The following is a 23,125-nucleotide window of genomic DNA, read 5'->3' as shown; positions in this document are numbered from 1 at the left end:
TCAAATTCTTCAAGCTATCAAGATCCCTCTGTTCAGTCTTTTGTACAGAGTGCACAGGAAACTTATCTCTCCATAACTGTCCTGCAAAGAACAGACCACTGTTCTTTTTATGCACATCAGCTTTACACTAGAGGTAGATCAAGACAGCAACTAATCTGACCCTATAGAAGTAAATCAGGGCAAGAATCAGGGGAAGAAAACACCAAAGATAAGTTACTATCAGAAAGAACATCAGGCTCCTTAGTAAAACAAGAGAAGAGCTACCTACCGAAGAAATGCCAGTCTCCTCAGATGCAGGCTCCTTTCTTCAGAAAATCCAGAATGTAGGATGCAGTGGAAGTCAATGTATGAAAGATTTTGATCTACAGAGAGAGCTAGAAACAAATGGCAGTAGGTGCCTAAGCAAGATCCTAATATCATCATGTGAACAAGTGCAGCAGCTTGGACTGTGTCTTAGGAGTAGGAGGATAATCAGCTAACTTGAAAGGATTTGCAAGGAAAGGAGAGGGACCTCAGGAAGAACAGTTAAAGATGTTTCAATGTTTTATCTCCTTTCTTACTATTTATCTTCGAATGAATGAATAATATCCTTAATGGCTACTTCTGGATCATAGTGAACCTATGCTCCTGGAGAGAAGATGTTTCCCCAGTGCCTAATACAACTAAGATGTGGCTATGACTGGCAGCAGTAGCTTGGGCCTCAATCCAAGGAGCTCCCCTAGCAAAATTAACCCATAGCAATCAATCTGGCACTGGGCATTTCATGACAAACTGTCCTCAGCACCTCCCACTGCAGACTTTAAGCATTGTTTTTCCCTTTCGCTGACTCCAGCTTTGCACTCCCTCCTCTTCTCTAGCACTGGCTTTGGTGCTCGATCAACTTCTGCTCACCACCAGACCTAACTAAACCTAGTCAAGAGTTTTCTGCTAATATGGCTCAGTGCTAAGACAGCAACCATGACAAAGAGGAACAAACAAGGTACTTTGTACTTACAACACACTGTTCTGCAATTGCTTTCTGTCTTTAAAAGACTCATTACTCTGAAAAAAACCACAGCTTTTATTATTTATAGCTTGGCCCTTCATATATTTGTGGGTTTGCTGTAGGCATTTAAAACCAATCTTTAGACACCCTCTGGACAGAGAGAAGATTTTTTCCAAACCATCACTTGACTAGGAGTCAAATGCTTCTTTTGATTATTTTGATGGTGGTTGGAATGCGGTGGTGTGCCAGAACTGGCACATTGTGAAAGTATTCCATCACCATCTATGGACAGAAAACAGCACAAAGCACATTGGATTTTTTTTTCCATTTCATGCCTACTCTTTAAAACTCAGGTTATACCTCAGATATTTCATTCCAGACACTGCCCATCCTTACAAATATGACATGTTTTTCATAGGTTGCTTGTTTTGGTTTTGTTTTTTTTTAACAGACATTATGCATGCATTGAAACTTGTGCCTCTCTTTGTTAAGGGTATTAAGCCTTTCTCTGCAGTAACTTTACAAACTACTCAAGTTTCACTCTCTTGTACACAGCCTGTTTAGCTGTTAAGTGCAACATCTCTGACTAAACAGTACAGTGAATGCACAGAGCATACACACCACCATGGGACATGCAAAGAGGCATGAGTAAGTTTCTGCTGTTAATTAAATTGAAAACTTTGGGGGTTTAAGGTATAATGGCAGCCTTCCCTACAGATACAATAAAAACAAGTGTTAACATTACCCTTAGTTTGCCTTTCTCTTTGCTCCAGAAACACCATTTCTACTCACAAAGTAGTTACAACTGAGCCTGATCACCTTATTTAACTTCAGGTTTAGGGAAAAGAAATATTTAACTCGTAACCAATTTCTCAGTGCTGCTTTCTCCAGATGATGTGTCATTTGTGACAGAATTATTAATTAGTTCCATGATCCTGTCATAACTAGGTGATTCAACAAGTCTTACTCAACTACTTGCAATACTGTTTAGCAACTGAATTTCCCAAAGTGGTTTCTCACTCCCTTTAAATGGCTGTATAAGTAATTTTTGAGTTGGCACTGAAGTGAGTGGAGAAGGAAGCCCAGTAAATAACCTTCAAACAAATATCCTCTACAAATGGACAAGTTAGTAAGGTATTACAAGCACCATTTAATCCCTTTGTATATCATCCAGACTGGTAAACCCTGAACCCTCCAGCAGTTTTCACTCTGAAATGCTGGTAAAAGAGGCAGCTTTTTAACTGTCCTCCACCATGAGCAAATTACCTCTGCTTTCAAATTCACAAGATTCTCCCATTGCTAACCTACACTGCTCAAGCTGAAAAAACCTGTCATTTGTGACTCACTTTTTCAGTGCCAAAGGGAGCTCTGGCATAGGTGAGCAGCTTTGTGCCCCCTGCCTTTGTGCAACAGGTGTGCACACAGTTCTATGCTTCCTAAGGGAAGAAAACTGGAATGTTTGGGCCAAAAAATATCTCTCACACATGGCTTTATGGGTTCCATAATGCTAATGGGCCTTAAAATGGGACTTAATATTTTCAGTCTTAAGTCCAAGATAGCACATTTCTAAAAAGCAGTGTCCAACTATTCAGCAATTCTGGCCATGGTTTCTTGCTGCTCAGTCTTGCTGCTCCCCTAACTACTGCAGGGGAGGCTCTATGAAAGCCAGGCTTACAGACAGGACTGCCTAATCAGCCCTCAGAAAGAGCTGAAGCCAGGTAGGGCTCTGTCAGTCAGCACAACAGTGACACATAATTAATTTATTAACAATGAGGGCAGAACTATATAATCATATGCAAATAACACTCTGTTCACCATATACCAACCCACAGGCAAAGACACAGCAATAAATCCATGGTATTTTTCAGATCTTGTCTGCAGAACTAGAATGTATACAGGAAAGACCCAGACATGTAGTGCAGAGCCACAAATTTCATATTTCAACAATTACAGGATGAATGAATAAATAAATAACAAACTGGCAAGATGACACATCAGCTAAATGCTAAACAAAGTACTATTTATATTTAAATATGTATATATTCTATTTCTTTTTCTCCTAGACAAAAAAAACACCCAAGGGATGTTAATGCTGAGATTCTTCAATGCTGAGCTGGCATTGAAGCCAGAAGGAAATTAAGAATGACCTTGTACAAATGAACCAGCAAATGATGCTCATTAGTAACCAGCCCTAGTAAGGCAGTGTTGGAGGTATCCAAACATACAGCAAGCAAGAGTTACCATGGCCACTGGTTCAGGGACACTTAAGTGGAGCAGAAGAACAGCAAAGAGAAGTGTGTCAACAGCATTAAATATATGTGATGAAAACCATGCATTAAGAAAACACTGAGCTAACATTTATTTAACAGAGAAAGGAGCTCCCCTAATGCTATTCAGAATGCCTTTGTGCATGAAAGTATTGATTTGATATTACTGATTAGGTAACTCCTTCCCCCTCCAGTTGTCAATCAAGATCATAACACAAAGGCTTTCAGCACAAATGGTGCCAGAACATTCTGTGGCAGATAGATTTTTTCTGTTTCTTACTGACAGATTATGCCAACTGAAATACCTCTTAATAATTTTAATTAGTTCCTTTCCTGGATTTAGTTCAAACAAAATTTAAATTAAAAATTATCTCTGTAAAAGAACAAGACTTGCCTAATGCCGTTCAGCATCATTTATTCAGAGAAAGCAGCACTCAGATGACTGTCCAGTGGCCCATGACATTGTGTACAATTTATAATCCAAATGCCAAAAAGGAAAAAAGAGAGAGAAAATAAATTTAATTTTAATAGGAATATAGAGTTAATGAGTATGAGTTCTTCTTATTTTGTTATCTAAACTACCTTCTCTGGCATCAAGTTAATTATCAACTATGCCTCACAGAGTGTTCTTTTTTAAAGTTTCTATAGAGCTAAAGCCTTCTTTCTCCACAAATAAACTTATTCCAGAAAGAAGATGAAGACCTGAGCTAAGGTTATCTGTTCCAAAGCAGTGCAATATCTGTTTATGTTACTTTAAAAGTGATAAATATCACCCAGCAGTTATCAGACACCTTACAAAGAACCTGACCCTGCTTCCATCATACTAAACACTAATATTGGTCTCAGTGGGAACTGGATCACTCTCCAATATTTATCCAGGTACTGTCACAAATAATCTGTGATGACTGGATAATGCAGGTATGAATTAGAGAGAGACAAAGTGGGGGACATGTGGAAATGTGAGAGGAGCAGAAGAGCCTTGTTAAAGATAGGCTTAATACTTCTGAGAGGCTTCCGTCTGTCAGATTTATTAAAAACAGAAATAAAGCAAGGCTTTGCATTATTTCTAGCTTCAAAAACTGACTAAATGTTTGACAGGCAAATACATTTTCTCTCTCTGAACTTTTCAGTGAGGTTGCTCATATTACAGATGAGTAGAAGGCACACATATTATCACAGTGGGGGGAAAAAACACTAACACCCACCATCCTGAGTGGTGTGGCACTGAGGTGCTGAGCTTGCCAAAAGACTGAAAGCACAGCCAAGAGCATACCTGACTTATTCCTTTTCTTCAGAAGTCTTTAGTGGAAGGCAATCACACAGAACAAAACACAGCAAGCTTATCACTAGGTATATTTAAACATTACAGCTTTTGTTCCAGATTCCTCTTGCCACACTAAGACAATCTGCAATTTGTGCAGACCAATTATCCTGTTTGTTCTTGGCAGGTCTTACTGGCTTCAAACTAATGCAAAGACAAGATTCTGTTCAGGACACTTCTTCTGTTGAGAAAGGGGTTTAAGTTTAAAAAAAAGTCATCAGAACTGGCCCTTTTGCACCACACTAGGTAGGCAGGGGCTGGATAAGAAGGTGGAAGAAAGGGATTATTTCAACAGCTACTTTTCCCCTTGGTGCAAATGAGATGATTAAAACATGATGTAGGAAGCTAGTCAGAAGGAAATTACAAGCCCTAAAATCTAGAATAAGGGCACAGAAAGAAAGGAACTGTGTCCTAAAGGAATCTCACAATTCTCCCAGCTCAATTTCACTCGAGTTTAAACTAAGGCAAAACACTTCTTGTACCTGTTCTCAAAGAGATGAAGCTTGAACTCCATGTCATGCTCTGACCAGTGTCTTTCCACAGATTTAAATGGTGCATTAGTAGTAGAAGGTCATGTAAATAAAAAGTGGCAGCAACCAAATATGTAGCTATGTGATTTTTATTCTTTTTTTTGAGCAATTGGTCACCCCAGTTGCTCTCTTATATAACAAGCCACAGAGCTGCATTGCACATTTATAGAAATCACCATTAATGAGCTTTTACCAGTCTTCAATCTGTAATGCTCAACTGTCTTCATAGTAAATACCTTATTTCAACTTTGAGCCTTTCTTTATTCCCTAGCCTTTGCCTGTCTTTACACACCCAGTAGACTTAAGTCATCAACTACCAAATTTCACATCAATGCAATTATATTTAATCAACTCTACTTGATATTTCTTTTTGATGAGATTACAAGTCATTTTGACAAGTGCTATTTTCCACAGGTTCATGCTGATTGGCATTAATTACATTGCCTTCTTTTAATTCTTTATTAATTAGTCTTTATTAATTTTGATATGCTGCTGTTTTTCAGAGTGCATAACTGGATTACCATGAGCAACAGTGTGCCTTCAAAATGGTAGGGAAGTTTGAAAACACAGTAAAGAACTCAACTGCAGCAGCTGCAGGTCAAAACCAAACACCATCTACCTTTAAGCTCCCTATCCAGTCCTGACACAGCAACTCAGACCCACTTGGCAGAGCAGAGAGCTCCTTGCAGAAGTGGGTGGGGAGAAGATGGAAAACAAGAGTGTAAAGCCTCACAGCACATGAGGGAGATACAAGTGTCCTGCATCAAGGCAAGGGTGAGCACAAACATGATTTGTCCTGAAGGAAGTCAGGAAGAAGACAAGTGAGAGTGAACAGGGAAATTCTGTGAGCACTGCACCACTTTGAACTTATTTTCTTTCCTGCACTTGCCATGGCAGATGTTGACTAAAATCAGTAGATCCAACTAGTCAAGAAAGACTGAGCAAGCAAGTTAAACTCCTATTCAGATACCCATACTAAGGAGGAAAAGTCTCAAGACAATTTATAGACAAAATGTATTTGCATGCTCCAGTACCATCTTATTGTCTTCAACTACAAGGGTGTGAAGGGAATTTTCTGTTTGCAAGCAGACACATAAACAGTTAGAGCTCAACTTAAAAAATATAATTAGCACTTGCTGGTGTTTTTCTGTGGCTTGTATGCAAAATGATTTCTGCCTGGGCTGAATTTTCTGACTCTTTTCTATTCCTCCTTTCACTAGTAGCTGCAGCAATAAGAAAAACAAAGCAGTGCTAGTTAGTTGTCAATGTAATAAGGTTCAGGGAGATGAGTGTCACTCCTGTATTCATCTCTGATGACCCTCTACAGTGAGAGTCAAAAAAATTTGAAAATGTACTAGTTCCAGTGCAAAAATAAAGGGTGCTGAACAAACTGAGCAGTCCAGCAAAAACTACAGTTCAGACAGATCTAAATAGATACTGGTGTGCTTCCCATGAGCTATGAACACAAGATTGCTTGGAGAATCTGGTAGATGTTACACTACAGTGAGTTTTGCAGGCAATGCAGAAATTCCTCCCATCCTCTATATTAACATGATCCTTAGCTAAATTTCTCTACAAATCACTGAGGGAGAAATCTCTGTGCAGACTGCTCCATGACTTCGCAGCTTCTTCGTAGCCCCATGACAGATGCAGCTCTAGGCTTACACCTTCTAATCCTAATCCTAGGCTTTGCTAAACTTTAGCTCCACCAGCACTGGGACCCACATGAACCAGCTCACATGGGAGAAGCCTTTCCACAGCCTGCACTGGTGTTTTGCAGCCCTTTCCAGCCTCATACCCACAGCAGGTCCGGGCACCATCTCCCCACAGCCCTGCCCTGCCTGGGCTGTGCCCTGGCCACCTGCCCCTGTCACCCAGCCCTGGCAGCACCTGACAAGAGCTGGAATTAGCTGAGCCTTCATCCCCTGGAGCCCACAGCAGCAGCCTGCATGGAAAAGCTCTCCAGGGAAAAATCCTTTTGTGGCCTACACAGTCATGTGGTGCCCAAATCGGCTCAATCTGTAGTGATGGCTTTTTCCAAGAAACATCAATATTTAATACTTCCTGAGCATGTGAAACAGAGGCTCAGCTGTCAGGGCTGTTTGACTTCCAGCCAAGGACTTTGCAAAGCAAATATGAGTGATCTGCCATGGGTGTTCCACAGTATTCCCACATTCAGTACTAAAAGAGCAAATAAAACACTAGCTATAGAAATTACTACATCTGAAATCACACATCTTCTTACGAAATATTTAGTAAGTTCAGTCTCTCCTAATTATGTATTGCTCGGGTAAAAGCAATGGAAAATAAAGCCAGGGTCAGAGATTAAAACCGGAATCTTAAAATTCAGATTTGGAGCATGATTTTTAAGTCCAGTCCCAGCACAAGCTAAACTGCACAGCAGCCAGAGCCCATATATACATATATATATGTGTGTGTGTGTATATATATGTATATATATATCTCCCAGTTGATTTATCTAGAACTTTGCCAAAGGAGCACTTCTCTCCAACAAGACAATGATTTCTTTGTCCACTATGATGAGCACCCAGGATGGTCAGGGGCTGGAGCATGCAGATGTTGCAACAGGATTTACTCAATCTTGAGTATGAGATCTTGGTGATGTCTACAGCTGAGGAGAGCATTTAGAGAAGATAGGGAGAGATTCCCTCTTGGAGGTGCAAAAGGAATAGATCAGGAGGCAAAAGACACAACTGCAGCATTGGAAAGCCAAATTATACATAAAGAGCACCTTTTTCCACCACAAGCACAGCCACTGGAACCTGGCCTCAGAATTTTAGAAAGTCCATCCAGAGACAGAAGGCTCCATGAAACACAGCCCTGAGTAACCTGATATAACTGGACCTGTTCTGAGCAGGGAATTAGACAAGATAATTAGACAAGACCTCCAGGTATTTCTTCAAATCAGAATTATTCTGTGATTTTATAAACCTTAGCTTTTAAGAAGCATACAAAATAGTGCTATACATATTTTAGTATAAGGCTTTAAACATTTGTTTGTTTGACAAATACAAAGCCAGCAAGAGATAAAACCAGATTCTGCTGTAAATTAAAGAGGATTTTTTTTTCCACGAACATCTGGAACATGTATGTACAATTGCCATACTGCTAAACAAAGAGCTGGCATGAAGAAAAAGAAAAGGATCTGTTTTCATTTAGGCTATTGTCCCTTGGAGCTAACATAATGTATAATGTGTTTGGGGTTTAAGTGCAGTGATTTGTTTGGAATTAAATATAAACATAATTTCCAAAATTCAAGAATAGTGGCAAAAACAGAGATAAATCTGAATCAGAACGCAGCTGTAAGAGCTGTCTCTTTAAAGTACTGGAAATTTTGTAATTGCTTCACAGGTATTTCAGAAGTTACCTCAGTCTGCAGGTACCTAGATTTCAGTGGTAGTCACTGTAACTTAAGCTCCTAAGCACTGCAATAGTTTTTAAAAGTGGTACTGAATTATTTGAAAATGGGTTCTGAATTATTCCCATCTCACTGCTCTTGGAAGCCTGACCTCTTCAGCAGTCTTGAATTCTTTCTTTTAGGAATACATTGTTTTGCATACACAAGGTACTTGTCATTTTTAGCACAAGCTGAACCTGAAAATTTCAGTCTGTACATACTCTTCATATCCAGGTATAAACTTCAGCTTAGGTCCATGCCATCCTTATGCATGGCCATTTCTTAGCAACTCTATTAATCAGAGAGTTAAAACCTCAGTTAGGTACCTAATTTCTATACACAGAGTATAGGAAGATTAAGACACTTGGCTTAATGCCATCCCAGCTTCCTGTGCTGCAAACATATAAACTGGCTCACAGGGAGCACTTAAAATAGAAATTTCTGAAACCATGTCTTTTCCCTAGACCACATCTCCTTTGTAGCTCAAAACTAGGCACCTGTGTGGAAAAGGGAGTCACAGCTGCAAATTTCTTTCAGGATGTAGTCACAAAGTCACCAATAAGAGCCAGAACCTCTCTTTTATTTTAGATGTGGCTGCTGGGTGTCCTGGCATGAAGACCAGCTTCATTCAAGCACAGAGTTGCAATTTAAAGACATATTGGTTTTGACTCTTTTTGAGGCTGTCCATCACCAGCCATATGAGAAGCAAAAATTTTATATGTTTTATTTTCTTATTCCCACTATTCATTAAGTGAAAACAATGTGCTGAGTGCAATACAAATTAAAAAAAAAAATCAGTGCTGTGTCTATGTCTATGTTGAAGACATCCTGAAGATTTTACTTTCTCTAATAATAGATATCAACAATGTATAACAAACTTTTATTTATTTATTTACTCTACAATTTCACATCATGTGCGACAGGTCCTGTTTATAGAAAGTAGAAGGCATTAGAAGGACAAGTGTAATGAGTCAGAAATACCTGAGACAAATTCTACTTTCATTTTGCCGTGATACTAAATTCAGTGAAATTATTCATAAAAGACTCTTTGTATTTCCTGCTCATATTTGTGTACAATTAGTTTACTGATCCCGTTGTTGGAATTCTCTGTGAAGGACACAGCCTCTGTGAAAACTCTCCGACCCTTCTTACCTTAGGTAAGCCTGAGCTTACCTTCTTTGACTGATTAATCTTATTGACTCAGGTGTTGCCATCTTATCAGTCTACTCTTCACAGGTGAACAAAGGAAATTTTATGCAAGGGCTGCTCCTACGTTTTATGTTAATCAAAATTTACTGATTCAGGTTTTGCCTCCTCCCCAACATCTTTCCAGCTTGCAGACAATTACATTACATTACACACTGCACACTTGTCTACAGCATTTATCTGTGTTGTAGAGCTTCTCTGCAGCAGACAGCATGTTGGTGCCTGTGGAGTCTCTGAATTCCCAAAGATGGGAACCAGATGCTACCATAACTATGCATACAAAAAATACTATCTTCCTATAAAAAAGCCCTTGAAGGACTTTATTCAGATTTTATGAGCCATCAAGTGGAACAGCTGGGATTTTTTTGGTAGGCTTTTTTTGTTTGCTTTTTTCTCAATTCAATAATTTTCAAGCATAGACATTCGCCCCAAAGCATTTCCCTTCAGATACAATATGTTTTTATTTCAGCTTTTGCTGCTGAATTCTACTATTCATTTATATGTCAAAATATTAGGATGCTCTTTTCCCACTCTCATGATTTTTATGCATATACTTGTGTCTGGAGTGAAACAACCATCACCTTTTTTGACAGACAGTCTCAACCCAAGAGGCAAGGAAGAAGCAAAGCGTTTATAACTTTAGGAAAGCTTTTTCTTTTTTTCCCCCCCCAATGATATATATACTGAGATACTTTCTGTAACAGACAAGAAACAGATAGAATTTCAAAGGAACAGGAAAACAATGCACCACTACAGCAGATGTGTGCCCAGGGAAACTATGAAAAAACAAAGATTTCCACATCACGTTGCATAAAAGGGCAAAAATGAAAATCACAGATAATGGCAGTTTAACAAAAGCAAGCAAGCAAAACCCTCTGAAGTTCATCTACAAAAAACCCTTACAATTAAAATGCTTACTTTTAAATCATTCTTATACAAATTAAGAAAAAGAATAGTTTACTCCTTTCTTCGTAGCAATTTTTTCTCATGCTGTGTTTTACAGTGTTACTGTTTGAAAGAGCAGAAGAAATACTTTTTCTTGTTGCTACACTTTCACATACAAGTGAGGGTGTAGCAGATTGTTAAGTGAGACAATTATGACTCTCTAATGCAGCTTCCCACATAGCAAAAGCAATGGATCTTCCCTACATTAAGCCTCTTAGAGCCCACACAAAGTGGTTACCTTCAGCTTTTTTTTTTTCCAAATAGCAATTCTAATTTAAAAAACAGACTCTAAAAGATAACTATTTGTTGTTTGCTACCCTTGTTCACTTCAGCAGGTCATTGCCCTTTCCTAAACGTACTTGCTAAACATGCACATTTCATTACCATTCAGAATTTGTCTAGATCTAACTTCCTGCCATTACATCCTGACATGCTTTTGTCTGCTAGACTGAAGTCCTCCAGTATCATATTTCCATTCCCTGCACACTGTCAACACATCTCTCTGTAAGTCTGTTTGATAAACTAAAGTCAAGCTGTTTGAAGGCATGGTTTCTAAACTGTTAATCATCTCAAGGTCTCTTCCCCGAGCCTTCTCCATTTTTTCAACATCTTTCTTGACTGTGAACAGTAGAATTGAACAGAATATTCTATCCATGGCCATATCGACTTCTAATGCAGAGCTTATTCTTCACAGCCTCTCTTCAAATGTTCTTCTTACAAATATCTGAGAGTTGCATTAGCTCTCCTGGCCACAGTGTCCCACTGTGAGCTCATATGCAACTAAAATCACGACACAGATCTTCTCCAGCAGCCACTTCTCAGTCCACTGGTCCCTTTTCCATAAGCATGGTCTATATTCTTTACTGCTGGTTTTATGACATTACATTTGACACCTGTGGCTGGCACAGATCACTGTTAGCAGCCATCTTCCCAAAACCACTTGAAAGGTTTAACAATGCTTTTCCATTTATTGTTCTATGGAATTCTGTTTCTCTACTGAGTCCCAACAGGAGCAGAGTCATTCAACATGATACAGAATTTCATCTAGTTTCATCTATTTAATGCATTCCAAGTTTGTTTCATACTGCTGTAATGTCCTAATCAAGAATTCACAGGGTGTTAAACCAAACAGCTCAGTGATATATATATATATATATATGGTATTGTATCAGTTGTACTTTATTAACTGAACACGCAATCACCTCAGGAGAAACATTTCAAGCCAGTATTACCAACACATGTTTTCCATAATTCTAAACTCATTGGTAGTATTTTTTTTTCTTATTGTATCCCATCATAGGAATTTTCCTCTTTGCCCTGCATCAGTGTCATGTCCAGTGTTTTATGGGGACTGGGACAGTTCTACTAAACTCTTAAATAGGTAATAAAGGTAGTGTGCCTTAAATAGGGGTATATGACCTCCCTGGTATCCCCAGAATTTCATGATTTAGTGAAATACTTCTATTTCCTCTTCAGAGTTTTGTTTTCCTTCCTTCTAGTCCCATCCCCATGCGTTGCTTGGTGGAAAGGACACATGCATTCTTATTTCTATCAGCCCTCAAAATAATTTCTGTAATGACTTCTGTAATATAAAACGTTTATCTTAAACTTGTGGAATCATAGGAATACTTTTTCAGCTTTTGTTATGCAAGTCCACTTTTCATCTTCATGCATACAGAGAGAAACTGAAAAAAAAAACCCTCTACACAATCTAAATATGTGAAATCTAAAGACTCATAACTCAGAGATCCAAGAAATCGTTTTTTCTCCTGGTGGTTTGATTCTCACTCATGACAGGTAACAGTTCAGGCTGATAGAAATGCTAGCTTTGGAGCACAGACTCAATTGAGAGAACCAAAATAAATCAGAATAAGTAAGTTTCAAACAGAAAGCCTAAGGCTAATTAAATGACCTGAACTAGAGGCCATGAGGCCCTTGGGAATCTCTGAACACTGCTATCTTGCAGATTTTAGAAGTAAGTAGTTGGACAACTCAAGTGTCTCTCACCTTGCAAAACAAATCAGGTATTTCTACAACATAACACAGCTCATTAAAGTAGTTGTGTCTTAATACAAAGTTGATGCTGCAGTAGGAAAGGACATACAAAGAGGTATTCAGAAAAGAAACAACTATAATTTCTGCCAATGTTGTATTTTCTGTCTCTGCCTAGATTTCAGTGGTTTTCACTTACTCAGCATTCTTTCTGAGATTCAAAGAGATTCTTGCTGTAATTCCCACAAGGGAGTAACTATCTTGGTTCCTTCCTCTCATGACTGTTGGGATGATAACCAGTTCTTTAGCCTGGTGATTCAAAAAAATGTACTAATATACAACCTACGTGAATCTCTGACTATACCCTAAGAGGTGACTAGAATCCATTGCCCAATTTTGACCAGAAGAACAGATATATTAAAGAAATTAGGTCTCTACTGATTTCTGAAAATAGCTGAAGAGGCAGACCCTGTCAACACTTTTATTGAAAATATCATTGAAAATTCTTTATGAAACAACAGAAAATACACTTGAAGGAAAAGCCTCTAGAATTCCCCAGTCATACAAAAATCCCTAAAGCTACATCCCATACTCACAAAATCTCAAGAAATGTGTTCATAGGGAAAATTGTGGCTGTTAGTTGCAATGTTCCTGTAATTACTTATGAATGTGTACATTCATTTCTTGTTTTCTGCTTTAACATGTCTGTCTCCTGAAAGGCAACCAGTATTGCCAAATCAAGATGTGTGGCAGAAAACTCTGGAGTCTCTGTCCTGCATGCAATGCATGTGTATATTCCTGAACTTAAGTAACTCAGAAGAGACCAAGAATTTGACCAAAATATGCGAATGGACAGTTCAGAGACGGGCATCATGTTCAATTTACAGCTGACCAAAGAGGTGAGATTCTAAATCTCTTGAGATTCTAAATCTCTATTTGCTATGAGCCAACTATTCATGTGTAGAGGTCTAATGTTTTATAAGCACATCACAGGGATGAATATATACAAGCCCAACTGACAGTTGTCTACCTAATATTAGATTATGTGGCAATAAACAAATACTTCAACATTTCAGCACATTTTCTCGTTGAGTTTTTATTCTACGAGCAAGGAAAACTAAAATGGCCTGTATTCCTTGGTAACTGTAAAAAAGCCAGTCATTCAGCAGTTGAACAGATTGCTCTCAAGGTTAAGAAAACACTGACTGAGCATGTGATGGAGAATGCTATAGACAAGGTAAAGCACAGCTGAATTTCAAGGCTGCTGGGGAAGTGCTGTAACAGTACTTGTAATAGGAAAGCAGCAATCAGAATAAAAGTTTGTCATTCTGAACTTCCAGGTGTTTAGGAAAAAGTCTTGTTACTATGGATTTATGATCTCTTTGAGCAAAGGTTATTTTGGTGTTTTTAAAAAGAGAGAGAAAAAAAACAACTGGTGGTGCATATAATTTTCTGCTATAGACAGTACAACTACATCAATTCATCTTTCTTTCCCCACAAATCAAGATAGAGACACTGTAAATCAGAACTCTTCTGTCAAGGTTTAAGGGAAGCAAGAAATATGCAAAACAGTAAATCAACATGAGGTTTCCTATACTAGAGTTGGCAGTCACAACTATACTAAAAGTCAAAAGATTAATGCTGACCATTTTCATTTCCACTGCCCTAAGAGTAAAAAGCAAGATTGAACACCAGGAATCTTTGGTAACAGGTGCTGAGGGATTACTGCATATGCTGCTAGCAGTTTTTCTCAAATGTATATGACAGGTTTCAGGGAAAGACAATGCTGAAGGAAGGAAATAGCCTTAGTTCCTTTTAAGTTTTTCTAAATCAATGCAGGGAGCGCATGTTCAAGTAGCAAAAATTCTGGCACTCAAGAAGCCCTGTTAGAAATTAAAAGACAAAATCTATGCTTAATTAGCCTCCCCCTTTTTAATCTGTTGAAATCAGCAGGAAATCACAAGATGTGACAAGAAGTAGAAAAGAAGTTACCTCTGTTTTAGCATAGTGTATGGAGAGCAGCAGGAATTCAACTTCCATACACCTAGGTACTTTTGTAGTGAATGCTTGAAATTACCTAGAAGAATTAGGAACACAAATCCATGAAACATCGCCTCCTTCTTTAACAAACCACTAAAATAATCAGGGCCTTAGTGCCAGATCATCAGCATCTCATACTCTTCCCTGCATGCAAAGCATTTATTGCTACATCTAAGACATGAGAGTCACAGCAAGAACGGGCCAGCACAGTCATTTACAGGTCTAAAGCCTCTTATCTGTAACAGCAGCAATCAGTGGGGCACAGATAGACAAGGCAAACTTTAAGCTAAGGGAACATCTCAGAAGATGGGACAAAGGCCATTGGTAATTACTGAAGACAGGAAGTGTCTTGGTTACCTTCTCCTGCCATGATGGAGGCTACATAACACTTAGAGCTTCTACAAAGCATTTGCATTGCATTCAGTAGATTAAGCAGGTGTTTGCATTACTGGCCCCTTTCATTGTAATATAATCAGCTGTTGACTCCAGGATCTCAGAGAGACAGAGGGTGATTGCTTACTAGCTAAATGGGTCTTTGGTTATCATGCATTTTCATGGATTTGTACTTGAGCAAATAAGCAGATAGAAAAAAAAAAAAGGAGGGAAAAGCACATATAAATGCACTCTATTCACAGATGCACTTTTTAATTTGAAAACTTTACACAATTCATTATATAAAAATTAATAGGACAAATGAATTCCAGACACAAGGTCAAATTTATGTATCTAAGAAATTAAAAATTAAAATGGTCCAAAATATACATTTACAGAAACAAAAGTTTGTAACCAAACACCACTGATTCCTACAGGAATCAGAACAAATCTGGGATTCTGGGGTTTAGGCAATATAAACCAGGAAAAAATAATACAATTAATTATACTTAGGAGACAAGACATCCATTTTAAGATAATCTCTTAAGCAGAAAAAATTCCATAGAATGTGTCCTTCGCTTTACAGAACCAGATTCATTGCATCACAGAGAAACATTGTATCTCAAAACTTTACAAAGAAAAAGGGAGGAAAGGGGAAAATTTTCTCAAAACTGTGAGAGGCTAGTCACACAAGAAACTGCAAATCTTGATGACTACTTCAATAACAACATTATTTAGTGATTACCATTACCATCAATACAAAACAAACCATATGTGGGGCAAGTGCAGGTCAGAAAACACACCCCTTGTGCAGCACATAGAAGCAGGTGTAGCATATTTCAAGAAAGACATAATATCAAAGTGACATGCCTTTCACGGGCTGGAATTTTAACTTCTCTGTTCAATGGTAAATAATTTGTTCCTGGATAGTAATCTTTTCCTTTAGATTCTTCTAAATAGTTATAGTTTTAAAACATGCTTAGACCAGAAAACTGCATTTGTTAACTTTAAACGTAGGGCTGTTTACCTTAAGTGGATTACTTTGATATAAGGAACATGAGGAGGATTTACATCCTTTTCATCAATTACATGCTTTGAGACTAAGCAGATGGCACGCCCCTGCAAGTAAAGTATTCTATGATAATCTAGGGTAGTTTTAACTTATTTCTTTTTATAGCTCCACGGGTCACTCCAGAAACCCTATTCAAAAATCAAGGTCCATTATCTGTATTTTGAGATGTGAATGCAAGTTAATAATTTGCAACCAACATATATAGTGGATGTAATTGGCATAAAGATTCAAATCACTTTTGTTCACATATATATTTTCTTAAGTTTTTGTTTAAATAATAGCAGCATACAATAGCCAAAGATTCAGACCCCATTGTTTCAGATACATACCATAGACAATTCTTGTTAGAAATGGACATACTCTGGAATCTTGCTGTTAAGGTTTTTTTGTGGTGTTGTTGTTGCTTTTTTTGTTTGTTTGGTTTTTTTCATTCAAACAACATGAACTGATTCAAACAAGTGTTGTGGGGGAGAGTGTCAGATTTGAAAAAAAAATTGTTTGGGACCCAAGATAGAATTACTATGCAAAATTAGAGATCATTGAAATACCTTTGCTTTTCCTCTTCCAGACGTGGCACTGAAGTCCTAATTTTTTCATTACCTATCAGATCATTGCCTCCACTACTCCACACTGACTATTCTTACACGTAACTCTCATAGTTTTTCTCACCAAAATTTTTGATTTGTTTACACTGAACCATAGAAAAAGAGTATTCCTTATGCCTCAACTGCCAGCTTTCTTTTGCTTCAGGAAAGCCACAATTCCCATCCGACTGGCATTCAATTTATATACATGAAATAACACCAATAACAGAAAGCAGAAAGAGCCTGTTAGTTAGGGCTCTCACAGCAACAGGAAGCACAGAAAAGCAGTGACTATGAACATAGATCTCTTGCATTACTGAGGAATGTTGAGCAAGTATGAAAAATCAGCCCCTGAAGTTGTTCACTCAAACCTAGGTGCCAATTCTAAACATTTCATGGTCTTTCAGGAAGACTGAGATCATTGTGATTAAAATTTCCCCCACAAACCAGCCCAAGACAGGCTTTGAAGGTAGAAATATTTGGGAAAATGATTTACAGATGTTTCCAAACTCGCTGCCAGCATTCCTGCTGAAAGATAGTCTGTGGATCTTTTATCTTAACATTCTTTTTATGCATTTCTTATGCAGTGTATGATAAAGACGAGGGAAAAGAGTCAGAAATTCTGATTAGAGTTATTAATATGTAGTCCTTCAAAATGTCCAAGAATCCGACCACAACTTAACTGTTAAATTTGGTTTGTCCAGCTAATGAAAGAAAAAGCTGTTAGATTCTGCATAATTCTGACAGCAAGAAACCGTAATGTGTTTTCACCCAAGTCTCAGAAAATAATCTTCTCTTAAGGATGTTGAGGTGACAACTATTTAATATCAAGAACTTCTGAAGCAATGCCCAAACTAGGGAAGCACCACAGCAACTGGGTCCACCACTCTTCAGCACGAAGAAACACCATCACCTGAGTCATCTGCTGTTCAGATAAAATATTCTTTAGGATGGCACAGATGAGCACTTTCACTGTGTGACAACGTTCACAAGCTCTTTCCTGAGACCTCTCTGAGCAGCTCCAAAGTCCTGGGTGCCTGCACAGCCTGATGTGCACCTGCACCTGTCAGGAATATCGACAGCACATTCCTGACCTGGCGCTCACACCTGCCAGGGCACGCTTCAGCTACGCTGCTTACAGACAGACTACCCACACAAATCCAGGCTTTCTCCTGGATTTTACCATGCCAAAGCTGGGCTCTGTGCAACAACAATATCTTCTTCAGCCTTTTCCTTATCTGCTAGCTGCTGCCTCTGTTTCTTACCTGTTTTTCCTGTGCATGTTCCGACAAATTCTCTGTGGCAATGCCAGGGAAAATTTATTTTTGCAAACTTGCTCCAGACCTCCAAAAAAGTCAAGCCAGGATGTTAAAATGGTGTGCCTACAATACACAGTAGTCTTTAAGGGAAAGCCCTGGTGCTTTCTGGATTCCTTTGAGCTTTAAAACAGACATATACACAAAGACTGTGTATAGACTAACCATAAGGAAAAAGAGCAAACATTAAAAGCTGTGTGATTAAATGAAGTTTTCCACATGTATGCAAAAAACAGGGAGGCATGAGATTCCAAGGTTTCTGAAGTGCTAAGTAATCAAAACAGAACAATAGCTTTAATAAGAGGGCCCCACAAATACTGTCTTCCTATCAGCTTTGTAGCTCATGCAAGATGCAAGTGAATTTAAAAAAATGTTCAAAAAGGATTCTCCGGAATGGAAGAGAAACCTATGGAATATTCAGCAGCATTTTGAACACAACATTCACTGTACCCCTTGGCCATAGTGCACTGCCTCATCTCCTCCTACTCTGCTGCCACACCACACAGGGATGGGGAATGAGTGGGGAAAGGGTCACTAGCAGTTTTTCCCAATAACTGAGGTAACTGTAAGTAGAGCTTATCCCACACTGAGTAGCTGTGTATGCATTATACATGCAACTGAGTTTTTCTATTCTTATTTTGTCTTAATGCAAGAGCTTTTGAAGAAACAGGACATTCCACTTGAAAAATATGCCTTGCAACATCTACAACAGTAGCATTGTGGCCCTCTTTAGTGTATAGTTGCACAAAGACGTGGAAAATGATCCCTAGAACAGATTTTCAGGCTACTTTCAAGATTATCTATATTCCCATTAGGCTCAATTAATCCAAATATGACTATATCTGATTTCAGACTGAGGTGGGCTTTTGTTACAAATACACTGTTACACTTCCTGACTAGCAACAGGAAACAACTTTAAAGACTAACATTCAAAAATATCTCCTCCTCAGAAGTTTTTTACCTTTTTTACCTCAAGTGAAATGGGCTTTTATGTCTCTCCTTTGTTCTGATGCAAAATTCTTCCTCTCCAATAAAGGAAGTTTATTGTGCTGGGATAAACAATTAACAGCACCAAGATCCCAACATCTTTAATGTATTGTCACAGAAAACAGAAAGGCTTTGCTCCAGTTTTGACTTCTAGTTCCTGCATCATTCTATCACCCTCAGAAAGACTACTGGAACTCTACAGCTCAGTCACACAAGAGAATTTTTATTCAGAAGGGCACGTTTATCTGCAAAGTAGTCAGAGTCCCAGAAGTTTTCTCCATGCAGAAACCAGCATAGATAGGAATAAAATTACTATGCCACTTGGCCTAACAAAGCTTCACAGAGACATCAGGGAAACAAGTGCCAGAAGGCCCTTCCCTGAGTTCTTTGGCAGTATCAGCAAGGAATCTACTAACCCCTTACCTGGGGTGGCACATTCCTACTACACCGGTGCCGGGAGGACATAAGGCAAGACGCTGGCACACCAAAGATGCTGCGCTTTGTAGAACAAAGTCCCAAACTGGAGGCAGAAGTTAAGTCATGCAAAAAAATTCTAAAAAGCTCTGTAAATGATCCATTATGAGTAAAGAATCTTAACGTTTTTTCACATTCACTAAATGAATTATTCTTATCATGAACGTGTATTGGTAAGAAGCAAGATGACGCTAAATTAGCATGATTGAAGCATATCTGAGTCAAAAATGAGTGATAGCCCTAAACAAAAAGGCAAATTTAGTGCTTGTCACTAAAAGCACAATTGATTGAATTCAGTTTCTGTGTCAGAATCACCATTAGAAATTCATTATTCATACCTGTATCATCTAATATTCATAAGCCTACCAGCTGAGCACTTTGGACAGTTTTCAGCGTTTGTTCCTTTAAAGCATTCACATACTGTCCCATGGGAATCCTGATGTGTCAGAAGTTCCCTCGCAGCAATATCCCAACAAATGACAATTCACAGAAGCTGCAGCCCTTTTAGCTGGTTTGGAAATCTGTCAGCTATAGAGCATGAACTGTAACAGTCAATTATTGAGACATCTGATAAGTCTCCTGGTTTTTAAAAACACCGAGAGTCACTGTGGCCTTAGGATACTCCTCCATGGCTCAATGCCAGCTATAGGCCAGTCAAGTGACTGTCACTGTTGAACCAGTAGTGCCTGAGAACAGAAAAATTATGAGCTCACAGTATTCCATGCCTGATATTTCTGAAGTAATTACAACCAAAAGTTCCATGGATGCCTTGACATTGCCTCCGTACTACAGTATTTTAGTTAATTGGGTTTTTTTCCTGATGATGGATGACTTATATCTGAGCCTCATCAGAGGTTTGCTTTGCTTGTTAGGAAAGTTAGAGGGAAACAGTGTGGGTCATTATTCAAATTTCAAAAGAATATATTCTACTCTTCAACTCTGAACTTCAGCTTCACATCAGCAACTTTCTGTGGCTTTGTAATAATTTCTTACTTATTCACTGTGAAATCACAGTATATGACACACGTTCAAAAAAAGCATACATAGCTGGTAATCACTACTCCATGTGCCACTGACAACCATAAAAAACAAAAGCTTAGAATTCATAGGCCTGGTTCACATTGTAAAGAGTGCACCATTTTAACACGTTAGACAACCACTGCCTTCTACTTCTCATTCAGCTACAAGTAGGTCCCTATGCTTCTTACCCCAACTTGACAGAAATGCAAATAGACACAAAAGATGCAAAACAAAAATTAGTGATCCAGATTTGGAAAACAACTTGGCGATTTTCTTGTTTAAAGGTCAAGCAGTGAACAACTGACTTGAATTTGCTCCTTAAATTGCCAGCAGATGATGTAACTTAAAATCCAGGACAAAACTGACTTACATAAGTGATATTAATCTAATTGTGCAATACCCCAAACTAAACCAGGCACTTTTGTCTTGCTGAGTACAGTTCAAAAATTAGCAGTCTAAACATGAGATCTCTGCTGGACCAAGCACACCCAAGAATTCACATCAGCTAGAAGCTAATAGGGTTCTACTTAAATGCTATGATTTACACTAGGGATTTTGAGTAAATTTAATTAGTTTCCTGCATTTCAACAGAGTGTATTAAGAGCAAATGAATTCTCTCAGCATAAACAATGAAGAACAAATGAGTTAAGTCATCTTCATAAATCAATTTATGCTAAAATATGTGCTAATCCCAATCTGAACTCCAACTAGATATTACCATGTGTGTACATTCAACAGTTTTAATTTAAATTGCCTGCAGCTAAACATAAAAGGGCAGCAAACCAAGACCACTGTCATCATTCACATTTGCTATTGCAGAATCTCATCTGTAAAGAAAAAATTACAGAGTTGCCCCAAACAACTGGATCTTCTAAAATGCTATGCTTAATCCTTTTACACGACTCACTTGCTGTATGACACTGATTGAACATGTGCAGCCCTCATGTTGGTGAGGAAAAATAGGAGAGGAAAATCTTTTTTCCAGATTCACAGAGTGCAACAACTTTATAAGTTTTCCATTTACCTTTAAAATAAAGTAGAAGCATGTGGAATTGCTAATAGTTTGGCTTTCTGAAGGGAAGGAAGCTGATCGGAAAGTGCTTGAGGCGCTCTCTCAAAGTTCATGCCATGTTTTGAAATCAAGATCTCTCACTGGATTGGAAGTGCTATAATAATGGCTTATTCTCCTGTTATTTCATTACTCTTCCCAGGTCAATCTTCTAATTCAGAAAAAGCATTAAAAGACAAGGATTATTTCAATGTCCTTTGCTACATAAGGATTCAACTGGGCTAAAAAGATTCTGTTCTGCAAAGAGCATATTTCTGCACAAAACCCCATTTTTGTTGGTGATAATTGATACTTCACTTATTAGCTGATATGCCCATTTAACAAAACATTTTACTAACAAATTAATCAAGACAGCCATAAGATTTTTTTTATCTCATCTATTTTTTTAAACAATGTCTGAATATTCAACAAAAAGCAAGGCTGAATTTAGACCTTCAGGTCAATGCAGTGGAATGACAGGGACTGAAGCTGAAATCAGAAACCTTTTCAGTCTGAAAGTGAAACCCTGATAATTTCCCTGGATGGAAGTAAAATTCAATAAGGAAATCTGAAGGTTGCCACCAAACTGAACTAGCCACCTCTAGTTAGCTCTGTGGTTAATTGCCTGTCTCAGGAAATTACCTGGATGGGCCCTTTCCATTGAGGGATGCACCCCTGTAAATAAGTCACAAAGTCAAGTGCTATTATGGGAGCGCAATCACATTTTCACCCAAATCAAGCACTGAAGAGATATTTTACAGAAGAGGATAGAAGCATCATCCCATTTTACATATAAATGCATGTAGGTGGATTAAACAACATTCTCATGGTAATTTTTGCAAGTTTGTGATAGATCTGTATCTATACCCATTTTGATGTACACTTTAGCCTGTCAACCCCACTTCTTCACTGTGCAGTTGTCTCCTTTTACAGAAATTATGTGTGTCCAGCAAAGGAAAATCTGAGAAATCTCTCTTACCTGGCAAAAAATGATGCTGCAACCGAGGTGCCTGTGGATACTTCACTGGCAACATATGTGCTTTGGGAAGCAGGGAAGCTGTACAGGGAGGGTTTATCTGCATTGTAGCGGTTCAATGCTGCTTCAGTCAGGCCCTCTCGACTAGTCTCTGTCATAAGCTGAGATATCTGAAGACAGAAAAAGAACAGAAGTGTCATCAGCTAAAGCTCACTGGCTGACCTCTCCTTATCCAGCAATACCTCTGGACTGCAGCTGGAGTAAGAGAGGGGCTCTTCATTCACTCCCTCTTCTCTCCTCTGTGAACAAGCTTATTGCTGCTTTCATACTAATCTACAGTAATTAAGCTCAGCTCTAACCTTGTCTGCATTAAAACTAATGGGATAAATTTATCCCATCACTAAATATGTAGACAATGTATACAGTTTTCCATCCATATAGAAAAGAAAGAGTAAACCATAATCCTTGCTTGGTCTTACCTCAAGATAAAGACAGATTAGATTTGTGCAAAATACGTATTTTACTTAGGAAGGTGATGGGGGAATTAAAGAACAACATTTTTTTGTCTCTGT

At 38.4% G+C, this 23,125-nt stretch overlaps 1 protein-coding gene across 1 annotated transcript in view; it reads right to left on the bottom strand.

Annotated features, from left to right (window-relative positions):
• Nucleotides 1-23,125, bottom strand: part of KIF26B (kinesin family member 26B) — a 270,762-nt gene that overhangs the window by 139,012 nt on the left and 108,625 nt on the right. The window contains exon 4 of the mRNA XM_014878071.2: nucleotides 22,557-22,723. Coding sequence (XP_014733557.2) covers nucleotides 22,557-22,723 — 167 coding nt within the window. The remainder of the gene's footprint in view (nucleotides 1-22,556; nucleotides 22,724-23,125) is intronic.

The sequence above is a fragment of the Sturnus vulgaris genome, chromosome 3 (assembly GCF_052056855.1).
Source record: "Sturnus vulgaris isolate bStuVul1 chromosome 3, bStuVul1.hap1, whole genome shotgun sequence".
NCBI lineage: Eukaryota > Metazoa > Chordata > Aves > Passeriformes > Sturnidae > Sturnus > Sturnus vulgaris.
This window is presented reverse-complemented; position numbering and strand designations above follow the sequence as displayed.